The sequence below is a fragment of the Chanos chanos genome, chromosome 2 (genome assembly GCF_902362185.1).
Source record: "Chanos chanos chromosome 2, fChaCha1.1, whole genome shotgun sequence".
In the NCBI taxonomy this organism is placed as follows: domain Eukaryota; kingdom Metazoa; phylum Chordata; class Actinopteri; order Gonorynchiformes; family Chanidae; genus Chanos; species Chanos chanos.
Window position 1 is genome coordinate 21,227,977 of NC_044496.1, and position 16,583 is coordinate 21,244,559.

Below are 16,583 nucleotides of genomic sequence, written 5' to 3' on the forward strand. Positions count from 1 at the left end.
ACCATGATGCAGCACCCCCGGATCAACTTGGGGTTAACAGCCTAGCTCACGGGCACAGCCGCACTGGTTAATGGTAGTGGCAAGAGGAAGGCAAGAGTCTTTACAACCAGCAGGCACACCTGGGTTTCAAACCAGCGTCATGAAGTCTTAGTCCATTCAGTGAAGCTCACTTTATGCGATTTTCACAGGGTGAAAATGAGAGAAAGAGCGAGAGAGAACATGTATCTGTATGTAATGTATGCTGAGCGTGAAGACATGGCCTCAGTTTTCACTGACCTGTTCTTTAAATTGGTCCTGGGAGAGACAGTCCGTCAGGTTCACGCAGCCCAGTAAGCACCCTGTGGGATACTCTCTAGGAAACTGGATATCTGGAGAATGATAGAATTGGTTTATGTTAAACTACAGATAAACAGCAGGACAATGTACTTCTAGGTCAATACATCCTATATTTTACTCTTTGCAGCATATCTATCTATCTATCTATCTATCTATCTATCTATCCATTTATATATATATATATATATATATATATATATATATATATAGATATATAGATATATAGATATATATATAGATATAGATATATATGTGTGTGTGTGCGTGCGTGTGGGTGTGTGTGTGTATAAATGGATAGATAGATACGCTGCAAAGAGTAAAATATATATAATATATATAAAATATAAATTTTACATTCTTGTCATACCTTTTTTATATATCTGGCGGTACATGGCCTCCACCTGGGCTACCTCCTGAGGGGTGGGCCTCTTGGCAGCTGCAGCAATCCACAGTCTACCCCTGTGGGAAGTGTACCATGACCTGCCTTCCACTCTGCAACACAAAATCCACACAGATTAAATTGCAACCTATACCTTTTTTTTTTTTTAACTACTTTTCCTTTGTGAGCACTGCTACTATGATGTTACGGGGGGTGTATCCTATGTTTCACATTTTTTCTTAGTAAAGTAAGTGTCTTTTTGGTGAGTGAGAGGTAAAGAGAAGTGCTGTACCTCTTTATGCCCTTGACGAGCAGAGAGGCCCATGGCTGATGCATGCTGAGACACCAGCCCCCGTCTGACATCTCCTGCAGCTCCCTGTCCTGTAGCCTGAGCCTGGACCGGTCTGATTCCTGTTCACTCCCCATACCTTTCCCTGGAGCCTTACGCACAGCCTCCCCCATACCTGGGTCTATCCACTAATAAACACACACACACACACACACACACACACACATATATATATATATGAACTAATGGATATTCCTGCAGTCAGGGACCATGCAAACAGATTCACAATAAAGAAAGTGCAAAAACTAGAGAAGAGCACTAAATATATGCGCTTTGGTTTGCTGGGAAAAAGAAACAAGAAGAAATATAGAGGTGGATTGAAGCAGTATTTGTGTCATAAAACTGAAAAGAACCCCAACTGGGTTGTTATTCAGTGCACCAGGGCACCATGATTGTTACAATACATAAAGCTTTGTATATGTGATCTCCAACAATGTACCTTTCAAACCTGCCTCCACTGCCACATTCAAGCCAGCATTATGCTTGGTATATAGGCACTATAAATAGGTAAACAAGCTGCCAAACAGGTACCATGCAGCTGTACCAACCTCAGGTGCGGCCTGTAAAATGTTAGGGTTGACCAGTTCTCTTAGATGCTGACGCCCCGCTGTGCCAGGACCCTTTGGAGTCTGTACCAGAGTCCCTGTGTTGATGGCATTGACTGTCTCATCAAACCTATAACAGCCAAAACAAGAGCCTCGGTGACATTTTACAATCACATTTAACAAGTTATATTATTCTGAGTGAGTCCACATACATTACTTATAACTGCTGTCTGTTTGTGAATGTTATTCTATAAGCCTCAAGGTAGCAGTAGCTACCTCGTTATGAAACAGCGAACAGGATCCCACTGCGTAATTACTTTCAAGCATGAGAGCATATTGCGAAGGGTCTTACTTATTGTAGTACTGAGTCAGGTTCTCCCCCTCTTCCAGCACTTTTCGGCCTGCAAAGTCCAGAGTGATCTTGCGGTCTTTGCGAGAACAGTGGCGCAGATCCCGCAGTTCCTCCTCGCGCTTACGTAAGGCCTCGCGCTCTGATGGAGACAGCCACTGGTTTGAGTCCGTGGCAAAGTAGTCCGACTCATCGTCCAAAACTTGCGTTCGACGAACGCTACAAAAGAGGACGGACGAATGTATGTGAAAGTGGGTGTACAAGTTGGATGAAACAACATTTTGCAGAGGTATGAGGAAAATCCAATACTATACAACTTTAACCAAAGTGCCACCCAAAATTCTGTCCTACTATTATTGCAAGTTCTTTTTTATTTTCATGTGGCTTGAAAGTAAGTGTGCGCTTCACACGCAGAAATTCAATAGCTTTTTTTTTTCAGTATTACACATCATAGCTTTTGATTACAGAGACAGTAAATTAAAAGTACCTGTTTTTGTCAAATTCCAGCAGTTTGTCTTTGTGCTGTACAGCTTTCTCTAGACCTGCTTTCATCCGGGCTTCCTGATGAGGGAGACAGTCCCTCTCTGATCCCTCAGCAGGTACAATTCGATCTATCATCGGAAACCAGAGAGGTGCTCAATTCAACATTAAAGTACAGACCATATACTGTGTACTCATCTAGGCAGTTTACTCTGTGGGTCATTCCTAAGAAGTTATGCTGACCTCCCATGAGCTTTTTAAGAAGCTTCTGACTTTTGTTTGAGTCACGCTGCAAAATCTCTTGCTCCTCCTTCGTGCAGACCTATTTTACAAAACGCAGATAGATTAGGTAAACAGATTGAATTGTACGAATGAAACGTAATGTCAAACAAGGCAAACAAGGTAAATTAAATGCTAGCACTTTCACTAAAGTACTTCCATTAAAGTACCCATGTTCAAGTATAAGTACTGTCTCACCAGGCTGCCACAGAAGAGGCAGGGTCCAGAACCCTCCTGTTCACACACAATACGGCCACAGGTCATACAGTTATTGATGAGCTTATGCTTCTGGGCCAGACAGTCACAAGAATGACGTCCAGGGAGCAGAACGGCCAGTTTGTCCTGACCCTCTTTCGCATACAGATTCACAAATTTAGTCTTCTTCTTCACAGAGGACTGGGCACTGTTTTCTTGTGCCTGGAGGAAACATACATAATTCAAAAAGGCATCTGTTCAAGCATCCCTTAGCAGCAGCCGCTTACACCATTTAGTCGGTCCAAATGACGTTAAAGTAGTTTGTCTCACCTTCCGTAAATCAATGGGAGTTTTCACAGTCTCAGGCTCGGGTTCCAGCTGACTAATAGGAATGACCTCTTGTTTGTTTCTCCCTTTTCGCTTAGACTTCTTTTGAGTGTCTTTGGTCACTTCTCCAACCCCTGGAGAAGCAAACTGCTAATTTACTGACTGCTAATAACAGCTGTGTAAGGTACTAGACATGCAAATAACGCTGACAATGTGTTTACCTGTTACAGTCTCTTTCACTGGAATGAAGCTGGCACCATCACTGGTCTGATGCTGGGTTCTGCGCCATCTGTCCAAAAGCTCATCAATGAACTGCTTCTTCTTCCCATCTGTTCCTTGAAGCAGATCTCCGACGTACTCAGCAATTTCCTCCTGGTTATCAATTGACAGAATATACCTAAACAGGGAATGTTAGAACATTTTTACCATGTTATATCAGTAGCTGAGGAATACTTTTCTTTAGCAACACTGGACTATCATTTACAAAGCAATAGTGTTTAGGCATTTGGTTTGACAATAGGTGACACCTGCAGAAACAAAATCAGTATGGAAAAGAACACAAACCATGAAAAATTTATTTGGTCTGCATGGCTTAAATTACATAAATATTTCATAATCCTTTATAAAGTGTCAGTAACATAACATTTCAGAATGCTGGTTGTTTTTAGATGTGTTGAATACATTTCATATTCACATTCAGAACATAGCCTACTGGTATAGATATGAAGAAAGTAAGTCTAGAATATGGGTCTGTCGTTTAAAAACAAATTACAAATATAAGACATATGACAGAAACAACCACCAACCTTTATGAGGTTAATTAATTAAGTACTACCCTAAATGAAAGTTATTCATTTGAATCTCACTAGTACTCGGTAAAGAACTTAAAGACTGGTCTTAACAACTTAGACACTGCTCAGCCTATTGTCTGTTATGTCAGTAATATTCCTTGGCGAGTTACGATGATACAACAATGTTAAATACTGAGTAAACAAAACCCCCAGCAAAATTTTGCTGACGTAGTTCAGGTAGAGTGGCAAGATGCTGTTATGAATGACAAAACATTTTCCCCAGCAATCTTAGAATTTACTCACTGAATAATGTCATCGCTTGCCTCCAGTCCAAAGTTGTTGTTCAACTGATCTACACACCAGCGAATTAAAGGATCGGTCATTGTGAAAGGTTATATTTTGATATTACTGAAGAGAATAATGTGACGTTTCCAAGCCACGTACGTAGTTAACTAACTAGTCTGCAAATCCAATCTGTCATGGTACTACCCGGAATGAAATCGCGTCTACACATATTGCAACAGAATTATATTCCCCAGGTAAATATTCTATATGGCAAAGGTTCCTACGCTGTAAGTGACTGTTGGTGGCCTGTTCAGACGGTCGCAAATTATCAGCGTGTTTAAAAAGGATGCATAAAGACAAATCTCCAAATAATTACTATATGGATCAGTTTTATAACCGATGTTAGCATTACAAACTATGTTTTTTTCGTTCGATTTGTGATTAACTGTAAGTCATTCTGAAATTTGTGTGAGCGTTCTCTATGGGCTGGACCACAAGTAGGAATTGGGTTTGCTCCAGCCTAATTTAGGCCTAGAGGGTGACATGTGTCCTTGACATATCATATCACTGGCATCATGATAAAAACTAGAATTTGCCTGCTGAATAGTTACACTGAAAAACAAACAAACATATTCTGTTTATTTAAATATTTATATCAGTCCCGAAAGCACAAAATGGCAATTATTTATGACTAATAACAGAAACCTGATGGTACACCTGTTCAGTGCTCAGTCCCCAGGAGCACTGGATAAATACTGAATGAGGCACTCTGGCGTTAGAATAAGTAGAGGAGCTATTAATTGGACCTGTTTGAATTTAGAAAATGCTCTACCTGAGGATTATGAGCAGTGTTTGGCTGAGTAAAAGAACTGTGAACAAAGAGAGCTATCGCCTGGTATGTTTCCTTATCATTATTTCCTGTATTTTTTCTTAACTTGTTTTTTTCCCACTTGCTTTCAATGCTCCCCCCCCCCCCCCTCCCCTTTTACTTTGTATACATTTTCTTATATTATCACATATGTTCTTGCTCAATTAGTTTTGTTTCACTCTGTTATGACTCCTATGCTCACACCCTCAAACTTACAATACCACCAGCGATTTTCCTGGCGATTCTCCATCACTAGGTGGCAGCACAGTGGTAGCTTTGGAGATCCTTACACCGTCTGACAGACCTGTGTTTTAATGATATGCCAGTAGCACATTCATCATTTCCGTCCTGTTAACTGCAAGTAACATAAAATACCTCTTACTCAGAAGCTCTTATATACGCCTCTTGTAACATCATGCTGCCCTGATTGCCCTTAATGCTTCTTACAGGGACTGCCTGCTAATGGGCAACATTAAATACCAAGGCAGAGTGTCATATTATTCAAATGTAATACACCTCTGGCCATGGCTTGAACCTTTTTCTGACCTGGCTGCAAGCCTCTTACTCATTCAAATTATGCAGGCCTTTAGTTTTTGAAGAATATCACAAACATTCAAAGAGTTTCCCAAAATTCTGTGGTTTATTTTTGTTACAGTGGTCCACTGTTTTCAGCAAAATATACATCATATATAACTTTCCGAGTCAGCATTTACTGTTTGCTCCACTATCTGCCTTCCTGTTTTAAAATTACTAAAAATGTATGAACAGGATAAAACAGAAACCACTCATGTATTAACTCACTGTCCCCATACATCACATCACCTGTGGGGTATCCAACCCATGGTATAATTACCTTATGTAGAGATTGTATTGCATTTTGTGTTGCTGGACTAAATTTGTATTCACGCATTTCCTAGCTAGAATGAGAGAGGTGTTCTATGTGGTCAACAAAATCACAATATGGACAAGTTTCTCACAGAAATGAAAGATCTTTTGCTTTCTTCCAATAGTAATGTTTGTGCAGAAAAGGAATATTTCATCATTAAAGCAAGTAACAGCTTACTTAAATTATGTTCACTTTAGAGGATGTGTGTTTAACAGTTATAGTTAACAGTGTAACAAAATGAAATATAATCTTTGGGAAACAGATCATTAGGTGATTAAATCATTGTGGCACACGTACTTCATTAACTAACACCTAAATTAGTTCAGTCAGATCTAAGATAAGACATTCGTTTTATCGAAATTTCAGCTCTGGATTTTGGTCTGTGATAATGTGTAACTACAAATCCCATTACACTTCTCAGTACATATAAAAATATTTTTATTATTTTATATGTGACTGTACAATATGTAACTGAGAGCAGAAGACTTGTAAAGAATTGTAACAAAGATATGTGAGGCCTGCAGAGCTTGATGATGGTGATGGTGATGATGATGATGATATGACTGACGATAACAATAATGATCATAATAATGATGATGCATACATGACTCAAAACCAGCTTTGTCTCAAGTTAAACAAACCTACTTAGCTAGCTGAAGAGTAAGTATGCTGTAAAAAGTCTGGATGGTCCACTAAGAGAGGAGCCTTGGAATATTCCCATTGGAAAATCTTAACAGCTCACAGTTTTTAGATATTTTAAGCATATTTTGTAAAATAGCATCCAAGCCTGTGCAGCACTGTGTCTATTGGTACATTTCATAAAATATCACAGCACAATGAATCTGTGGGCCTTAGGGACTTCTTGTGTTTTCTACACATCTTGTTAATGCCATTCTTGTTAATGATCTGACAGCTTGTACTATGTATTCTGCCTTGTGGTTGAATAAAGATGATCCAAAACAGCATTTATGTGTCAGCAGTTTTCTGTCAGCAGGTAACTAAAGAGCTGATTATTATGATGCTTATGATGCTTTAAACATCTGAGTACCAAAACCATGAAAATATTTTAAAAGTTTCAGTTTGTCAAGGATGCTCTTTTTTCTGCAGTTTCAAGACTGAAACTATAAATTCCTTAGACTTCACATGCATTAACATAATTAACAAGTAACATTAGAAATAGTAGCTTTCTGGCCTCATACCTGTAACAACCACGTATACTGATCAGTATTATGTTTTTAAAGAATATGCTCTAGATTGTTCTCCAGCCTAGTTAACTTGTCATCATCCAGTTAAGCCGCCATCACCTATTACAAAGTTTTGTGTTAAGGTTAAAAATTGTTTATGCTTACTGAATCTTGATATTAGATTAATCATAAAGTTTAATATGCATGAGGTATAATTATGCATGAACACCCTAACAGCCTTAGTTATCGTTTGTGTAAGTGTAATTCAGGGGGAAAAAAACATTAAATTTATAAAATGTATTTTATATTCCTCACATGACATGAACAAGAGAACTTGTGTTACAGTGACCTAATTTACATGTTACACAAGGGAAACTTGAGAAAAGGTTGACTTATTCAAATTCTGCAAATGCATTTTATTAAGATTATCATTTACAAATACTACCATGACAGTTAAACAAATAAAAATGTACTCTTATCGAATCCAGACGTGGTGTTTTAATAATTGTGGCCCCATGAATTTACAAATATAAAAAGCAAATAGTTATGTACTTGAGGGGCACTAAACAGCCCAAGAGGACACAGTTAGAAGGAAACAAGGTCCCTAGGTGAAGAAGTCTTTGGAGATAGCCTCCACAAAGTTTGGGGCGGACATGAGAATGCCAATGGTGCAGAGGATGGTGAAGAGAGAGAAGGCCATGAGGCAAAGACGGTCAATAACGGAGGCAGCAAACTTCCACTCATTGCACAGAGATTCTTCTTCATCTTGGTCCCGGAAACGCTTGGCAATGTACCTCACCTCGTCCAAAATTTTTGAAAGTTCTGTGTCTCCACTGCTCACTGTGGAGGCCGGCGCCCCAGGAAGTAAGGCATCCTCCTCTCCTGCACCCATCAGTCGACTGCAGATAACTCCCGAATCAGGGGAGGTGGCATAATGTATGCTGTCCATGCCACGGAATCCAATGTAGAGCATGTTCCCGTTGGTGGACTGGGGTGCTCCCGTGCTGACGTTGAAATCCACGCTGGAGAGGCTGCCACGTGGCTGTTTGTTGTGGCAGGCTGAACGGACTCTGTCCTCCCCTGGCCGTTTCATCCTCAGGAACCAGGCACACCAGTTCAACAGTACTACACGGGTCTTTGCACAACATGGTACATGCTATTAAACTTGCACTCCACTTTTCTACATAATATATCACACATACATACACACCCACAAATGTGAATGTAATTATAAAGCAAATTGGACAAGGAAAACGACTCACCCATGTGGGCATTTTTCCTCCATCAGGATCATGGTAGTGATACTGCAAGACCCAAACTGTGGCTATCACAGACAGGCCAACAATGACCATAGTGGTAGCAAAGTACTGAGCTAATAAAAAATAAGAGATACGACTCATTAAAAGGATTAAGCTGGAATGTTTAATGGGATAAAGGTGGTATTCTAATAAAAGTAATTTATTCCTACTGTGACAGTTAAACTGCAGCCAAGTAGCAAAGAAAAAATTATGCCTTTTTTTGTCAGCCAAATAGACTTTTCTTTCTCTCATTTTGTTAAGTGTTATGTTGTTTCAGATGAAAAATAACTAGGCTTACCTATTAATGGCACTGAGTCAGATGTTGCTGGCATTATTTCTGCTACCAAGAGCATGAAGACTGTCAATGACAGCAGCACAGTTATCCCTGCAATATGGGAGCTTATGTTACTATATGTTAAAACACCCCTCTCATGTTCCTCTGAAAATCTCCTTTAAGCCAAGCAATGACACTGTATAAAAAAGTTAAACTTATACATCCTCATAGAGGTTTCAGAGCTGTTAAGCTCATGTAAAGAAATATGAAAAAACGTGTGTAAAATCCTGGATGCTGATCTGAAATACGGCATCCTCCTGTACTTTCCATCAGGAAAGTCTTAAAAATCATGATGAAATATGAATGACCATGACCAGAAATGTAACAGGAAACATTACTATTTTTTTATTGCATCATTTTATTAAATAATATCCAGTTTATTTAAAGTCTACTTTGTTTTAGGAGTCTCTTAAATATAATGTCTAAAGATCTCCTGATTCTTCTTAAACCATACTAACAAATCTGGGAAAGAGCTTGACACTCGGCTCATTTAATTTCCGACTGGCTGAAATATAGATCCTGGAACATCAGTGGGTCTCTGCCAATGACTCACTCCCTGGGACATCAGTTTGGCAGATGAAACACACACACTAATAACGTTTAAGGGGAAAAAAACAGCTCTGCTGTGATTTCAGTCAAAGTTTCTACCAGATTACTTTCCTCTGCACATTGACATCTTACTTTAAATCTACTGTACTGAAAAAATATTGTGGAACGACCTTGTATGTAGAGCTCTCATCAGTTAAAAGGATCTCAGGCATCTGCCTAAAGGCACCTACCATTTGCTACAGAGTTGGTGAGTGCCTGTTTCATATGATATTGTTTGGAACGTCAACAACTTAACCTGATGTCAGCATGAGATGTGCAATACAAAATCAGTATAAGATGTGGGTGTTGTATTGCATTGCCATCAAAGAAGGCAAAATATACTGAGTACATTTGCACTCCTCTGATTATGGTTATGATTATTTTATGAGCACTGAATAATTCTAAAATTATCCCACACATCAAAGGATCAGTTAAATGCACTGTTGGAATAGTTTACCAAGAGAGATCTTCTCCCCAGAGTCTGCTGGTAGTAGGAACACCAGCAGGGCCAGTGTGGAGATGAGAACACAGGGGATGAGCAGATTCAGCCCATAGTACAATGTTCGTCTCCGCATCACTACGGTGAATGTGACATCTGGATACGGTTCCTTACAGCAGTCATAGAACCTCTCATTTCTCCTCCCTGGAACCTCTGCACAAAGCACAATGTCTGAAAGAACACTAAAGAACACTATACTTTCTCCTTCTCTTCAAGTAAAGCTTACATATTTGCATGGTAATTGGCCTTTTTATTGTCATGTTGTATTCTTTTCAGTCTGTTGCCAGACTTCTGATTTGATAAAGATACTGGAGCTCAGCTAATGAAACTGAACAGCATTTTACACACTGTCAGAAAGACAGCTTTGCATGTTTTGAACAAGACACAGATAAAGTGTTAAATATTGTGTATGACTGCTTTGATTAACATTTTTTTTCCTAGTGAAAAAAGTGGTTAATTTATTTAAATATGAAGTCCTCTGATCAGTAATTAATTTAAATGAGTTATATGAATGATTTATGTTGACAAAAGTGTTGTAGAAACCAATTAAACTGGTACATTGATTTTTAAAATTGTTAAAAATATTATTAGAAGTGAGCCACATAGTTCCATCTTTAGTTACTCCAAAACAAAGGTCCAAACAATGGAGAAAAATGCCATACAGTGCAAAATTACTCATTGCTCCCCACATGGGTAGAATGGTAACTAATCCTTGCATTGCACTTAAACAGACTGCTGTCTTATGTAGCCCTGTGTAGCTACACGATCTTACCCACAAGATCCCATTCTCCATTGGCTATATAACCAGTTATGTCAGCCTCGATCATCTGGAGGTCTAGAGACCAACCCCCATATGTCCAGGAACCAAACTTCAGGTCACACCTCTGAACATCAAATGGGAACCAGCGAACATCAATGTAACAGGTGCTCTTAAAGATTCCTATGGAAAGAAATGTAAGATGTGTACACAGGAAAACTATAAGTGAGAAAATCCCACACATAACATTAAAGGCACACAAACCAGTACACACAATTTTGAAGTACTGTCCATATACAGATGGTATGGGAGAATGAAAACTAAACTATAAAATCTACAGGAACAAGTGATAAATTTGCACAATATGAAAGAGTGATCTCATGGAACAGAAATGAAATGAAGAGGGCACACAGGAAATGGGAACAGGAAATGACTGCTACAAATATGAATTAAATCTGACAGGAATGACAAATGTTCAAAAAAATCAATTTTGTTCAGGTTATGAATCATTCACATTACTTGAAATACATCCTAGCCCTTCACTTCCCTCACAGTTTAACTGTTTTGCATAATAGTTTTTTTGTGTGTGTGCAGCAAAACACATCATTTATGAAGAGTAATTGCTGAACTTGTCATAAGAATGAGTGATCTTCCTCTGCACAATGAATGCCAAAGAGACTATGGTACAGTATGTACACTTGTACACAACTGATCTGTAAGATGATAACAATCATCATTGAACTATACAGGTGCATCTGCTCCCATCAAGCCACTGTTAAAAAGTCTCCAAGGCTCAGAAAATTACAGTCTACCATTGTACAGTTAGACTGGCATTTCCATCCCTGTGCAGAAGTAGACTAGGGCTGTTGGCTATTCAGCGCACAAAGTCACTTGATGCTCTGTTGCTATATATTAGTCCAAACACATACGCACAAACTGCAGATTAGTGATGAAGTAAGCCCATTAATTCCATTACTATGAACAAGAGTTGGATGTGATCATATTTTAATGCATTTATTTGGTATATGTATTCTTTAAATTATTTTAGAAATATATCACAGTGCGTGGTACCTGGTGGCATGTACTGGCAGGCACCAGAAGAACTAACCAGGACATTTGTGTGAAAGGTGGCATCAAACCTTTCATCTGCACTGTGGAGAACACAACAGTCATATGTACTGCAGCAATTTACTATTATTCCTCACAGAAAACATTAAAAATAGATATGAATTCTTTGTACATATGTTACAAATTATTGAAAGCGGTGTTCTGAATTGTGCTGTTCTAGAAGGAAAAGACTCGGCTCTGATCTTGTTTATTGGTTTACCATATCAGTAAGTAAAGACTATTGGTGAAAAAAGAGAGTTTAAGCAAAAGGAAAGGGGTACTGAAATACAGCACAATCAAATTAAAACCAAATGGTTTCCATAAGACAGTGACAAAATGACATCAGAAGCTGGTATTTTTCTGATTGTGTGGTGGAGACCAAGTCATCATTTATTAGCACTTCTCAAGATAATTCATCAACATCCAGGATAGCACGCTTATACTGATTGCAAATATAAGAGCAGAACAACCCCTGTGGTGTCTTATATATACCTGTTATAGAGCAAAATGTCAGGTTTCCAAATCTGGCTATCAGGAAACCTCACACTTGTCACACCAGGATAATCAGAGACATTCCACTGAAGGTAGTAATCATACCAGTACTGTGAGAAAAAAACCCAAAAAAACAAATCATACAACGTCACATTCTACTCTGGGGAAAAGTGATAAAGTGTATGAGGAATAAAATACTGGAGCATACATTAAGGCACACAGCATACACCAATAGAGCAATAGACTCAATATTTATAGAACTGCAGTAACTGAGGCAACCATTCAGCTCAAGGCATACAGCAAACCATACAGACCCCCTCTACACTCAGTGTAATGTTTATACCAGTAATATGTCATTTTTAATATGCTGTGATTTACAAACGGAGAGGTTTTTGTATGGTCTTTTGAGTCCTCCATGCAATTCTAGACACACACACACACACACAAACACACTTCATGGTGACAGAAAAGATCATAAAAGATGCATACTGACAGGATATAAAAATGTATTTCACCACTTGATGAACTTAACTGGAGAGTTAATGAGCAGCAGATATATCAGATTCTCCTCTTTTCATTTACACTTTCATTTGTCCATATATTCAAAATCTGCAATATTAAATCTAGATTATGTAAAATTATAAATAAGAAAGAAAGGACAGTGCTTTAAATTAGCATTCATGATTAAAATGATCAAACAATTTCAGAAAAACACTAAATTAGGATTTACATTTTTAGTCATGCTGTCTCAAGTTAGCAATATGTATTAATAATATGTGTTTTGAATAGAGAAGAAAGCCCTGATCAAAACTGAGCGATGTTGTCTGTTTTCAAACCATTCTGGAGATAGCTAAGGGGATTGCCCACACAAGCTAAGGCATGGCAAACTGATTAAATGACATACTAGAAATAATTTGACACAGTGAAAGTATTACATACATATGGCTTGCAGGCATGATGTCCCTGGACCATTTGATATGCAGGATATTAAAGGATGAACTCCCCAATATGATTACCATATACTCTTCCCTTCGAGGATTTTGTTGGTGGCAATGCTATTTATATGTCGCTATTTTTAACTGAAGAGCATTCTCGAAATCCTGATATTCTAGACACATATGTAACACAGCAGGTAAAATCTTTTGAGAATGCAATCTGGTAACCTCCCAATTCAAGATTACATGGAAATTTAGCCATTATTTGAAATGATGAACTTTTGTTATGAAGTGATCTTATATTCAAAAATGAACTTTTGTTAATACATAAAAATGCCACCACAACAAGAGCATGTGTAAACTGGCCCATAAACACAGGCTTAAAAAGAAATGTGTATGACATTATAACTGCAAACCAACAGTACTTCTTTGCCTAACACTTTAAGAATCAATCAGTTCCAATGCATTTTACTTTCATGATCTCCCATTTCAAGGTGGAAAACCATCCTGAATTTTTCCATTATATTATATGATAAGTCTATCATGTTACTGTGTATTTGAAAAGCAGACAAACCTGACACACCAACATACAAAGAAACAGAGTGTCTTACCAGCTGTAACCATATGTTAGTTGTTAGAACTTGATTCTTCTCATCCTGTTGGAAACCGGTGGAAAAATATCTTTATGTCCGTAATGTCCTTGAAGCATCACTAAATCTTTGATATTCTATTCTGTTATTCTGGGTTCTGAATAATATAATTTCACACAAACAAGAATCAAGTTCAGAGAAGTTTTTGCCTCTCAGTTAAACTCTATGCTTTTGTAAAACAGCACTCTGTCCTGATATATTGCAGTAAGAGAGGCAGTGATCACAAATGGATCTAAGCCCAGTCAATAATTATTATTTAATAATATTAAATAATAATATTTGTGAAATAAACACATCTGCTTTTACTTTTCATGTTTTTACAGTACACGAAGCATACTGTGTAGGTCTCTAAATGAATTAGTCTTTTAGTACACTTACCACATCCATGATCTGCATCAGACTGAAGCTGAAATTCACTGTGAGAGAATGGCTGTCATTGAACACTGGTCGTACCAGTGGGTTGTAATTTGCCATCAGATCTCTGTACAGTCTCCTTTGGGCATCACCTTGTAGTGACACTAAGAGAAAATATGAAGATAAAAGATATATAACTCTATCTATCTATCTATCTATCTATCTATCTATCTATCTATCTATCTATCTATCTATCTATCTGTACTATAGCGTGGCGGCATGTTGTGCAGACTATTTATGTGTTATATATAGTAATAATTACAAACAGACTTGATGGCAAAGAGCAGACATACTGATTGAGCTTCAAATATATAGGTCAAACTTGTAATGTATAGTTACTTTCTGGATATATCAATAAAACCTCATTATTTTAAATTTAATTAATTAATATGAAATCATACTTATGTTTAATTAATCTTTAGGCAGTTTTTAAATTACTGCAAATAAGAGGCCTATTACAATCAGTGTTGGTGAGTGTATACACACGTACACATGTGCAGTGTATTTACGGGGCATCTTCTTCTACCACTCTACCACATCTCACCCTTAGACATGCAGTCTGTTCTGAAAACTGCCAACCCCAGGCATTGAAAAAGTAGTTGTGGAGAAAGCATTGCAAATCAGCTTGAACAGCCGCTCCAGCTAATGTGGATGCTAGATTATTGATCCAAGAAACTCATCAAAGACTCTCTACAGGATCTCAGAGCCTCCAGACTGCTGTCTCGCTCAGCTAGCCTTAACTCTGTAATCCATTCTAAATGCAAATACGTCCTTTCTGTGGCATTTACATCACTGCGCAGGTTTATGATAAATAATCAAATAAGTGTCAGATTTCCATTTCTTTTAATCACAAATACTGTGAAGAGTATCTAAGGGAGTGTGACACACAGTAGTGAATATTTTATCCTCCACAAGGCTCCCTCAAATAAATGTACTTTAAATTAATTTCATAATCATGGAATCAATACACCTTATTATCTGCGGCAGACTCAAATCTTCTCTAAGAGTCCATGGGGCCATTTATAATGCATGATTAATGTTGCTTCAAGAACAATGCTTTTTTGTACCACAGGAGAGACAAAAGGTTTCTATGCCCACATTAATTTTGTTAAAACTGGAGCCATTCATAATTGGATTCTACTGAGCCCATCTTCTAAATCACTACAGGCTATTACGTTACTACACTTCAAATTGGATATGTGATTCATCATTGTGGAACAAAAGAGAAAAAAATATTGTCAGTCTCATCAGTATTGGTGGGGAGTTTCATGAGACAAAGTTTCTAGTCAATCTCATATTAAACGTATGAGTTCAAAGCCAAGAAAATAAGGGACAACAAAGTTCAGTCCAAGACAGCATGAGTTTGGTTTCCTTAAATGATCCAGTCAGATTTTCAACTACTGGCTATTCTACAGAGTAAAGGAATAAACCAAAAACAGTTAAGTAAGCCTTGGTTTGGTCTTGACCTTAATTTACATCCACTGGGACTGTAGCTGCTTTGACTGTACTTTCTGCACACTGAAAGCCTATTTGAACAGAGTCTACACCAGTTATAAGGGTCAGGTAGGAGAGGGCGTTTAATTCTTCATGCTGTAATTGTTAAAGCTGGGTAAAAACTAACATGGATCCGTGGAAAAGTAGAGCACTTGGAAAATTAACTCCGTTTGTCCGATATCTGTGTACTGTTGTGAGTTTTGTGTGTGAGTGTGTGTGTGTGTGTGTGTCTGTAGGCCCATGTGAAATCAAACAAGGGAGTAGAAATATCTAAAGGACAAAGCAAAAGTGGCAGGAAAATGTATTATTACACTGGGTTAACCATCCATATATGTTTAAAAAACAATTCAGGCTAAATTGATTAATTACCTACTGAAATACAATTAGATCATACAATCAGATAAAAAAATCACTGTTTTGCAACCCAACCATGTAAATGAATCGCATACTTAACAGGAATTTGAAAACACACCACTTTTACAATTACAAAATTACTTCGTACGTCTCTTCCATCTCATCCCACAGTATTCAAACGGACCTGTTATTTTAATCCTTACAAACCGTTAAAACGGTGAAGTGGCCTATCAATTGCCAAAAAAAAAGGTAAAAGGTTGAGGACAACAATCAAGAGCAGTACACAAAACGCAAAACCAGTAATCATTGTGTATAACGCACACCTTTCCTTAAATAAACCATGCAATACCTACCACCCCATATGCAGGCTACAGCGGTGATAAAAAGAGTAAAATCCAAAATACGCAT

At 37.9% G+C, this 16,583-nt stretch overlaps 2 protein-coding genes across 3 annotated transcripts in view; both read right to left on the reverse strand.

Annotated features, from left to right (window-relative positions):
* The window catches only part of trip4 (thyroid hormone receptor interactor 4), a 31,160-nt gene extending 26,678 nt beyond the window's left edge, over positions 1-4,482 (reverse strand). The window contains exons 1-11 of the mRNA XM_030766149.1: positions 4,334-4,482; positions 3,461-3,636; positions 3,243-3,373; positions 2,916-3,134; positions 2,682-2,760; positions 2,446-2,569; positions 1,962-2,177; positions 1,613-1,739; positions 1,008-1,192; positions 704-828; positions 277-368 (exon numbers count right to left, since the gene is read on the reverse strand). Of these exons, the coding sequence (XP_030622009.1) occupies positions 277-368; positions 704-828; positions 1,008-1,192; positions 1,613-1,739; positions 1,962-2,177; positions 2,446-2,569; positions 2,682-2,760; positions 2,916-3,134; positions 3,243-3,373; positions 3,461-3,636; positions 4,334-4,413 (1,554 nt within the window). The 5' untranslated portion in view covers positions 4,414-4,482. The remainder of the gene's footprint in view (positions 1-276; positions 369-703; positions 829-1,007; positions 1,193-1,612; positions 1,740-1,961; positions 2,178-2,445; positions 2,570-2,681; positions 2,761-2,915; positions 3,135-3,242; positions 3,374-3,460; positions 3,637-4,333) is intronic.
* A 3,375-nt stretch (positions 4,483-7,857) lies between these two features.
* chrna7a (cholinergic receptor, nicotinic, alpha 7a (neuronal)) lies at positions 7,858-16,583 on the reverse strand. 2 transcript variants are annotated; one of them, XM_030766164.1, is made up of 10 exons: positions 16,529-16,583; positions 14,292-14,431; positions 13,875-13,919; positions 12,329-12,438; positions 11,801-11,880; positions 10,745-10,912; positions 9,931-10,125; positions 8,850-8,936; positions 8,516-8,625; positions 7,858-8,388 (listed from the first exon to the last, which is right to left on the reverse strand). In XM_030766164.1, the coding sequence occupies exons 1-10, from the start codon at positions 16,581-16,583 to the stop codon at positions 7,858-7,860; spliced, it is 1,521 nt and encodes a 506-aa protein (XP_030622024.1). The 2 variants fall into 2 exon arrangements, with proteins under 2 accessions (XP_030622024.1, XP_030622023.1); XM_030766163.1 differs by lacking the exon at positions 16,529-16,583 and adding an exon at positions 14,812-14,843 and having other exon boundaries at positions 14,292-14,466.

Excerpts from the sequence above, each read along its gene's own strand:
- chrna7a (XM_030766163.1), bottom strand. The coding sequence starts at position 14,843 with ATGCCCCGTAAATACACTGCACATGTGTACGT. Across the intron at positions 14,467-14,811 it reads TACACTGCACATGTGTACGT|AGTTATATATCTTTTATCTT; the intron begins GTGTATACACTC and ends ATAGATAGATAG. Across the intron at positions 8,937-9,930 it reads TGGGGAGAAGATCTCTCTTG|GGATAACTGTGCTGCTGTCA; the intron begins GTAAACTATTCC and ends CCCATATTGCAG.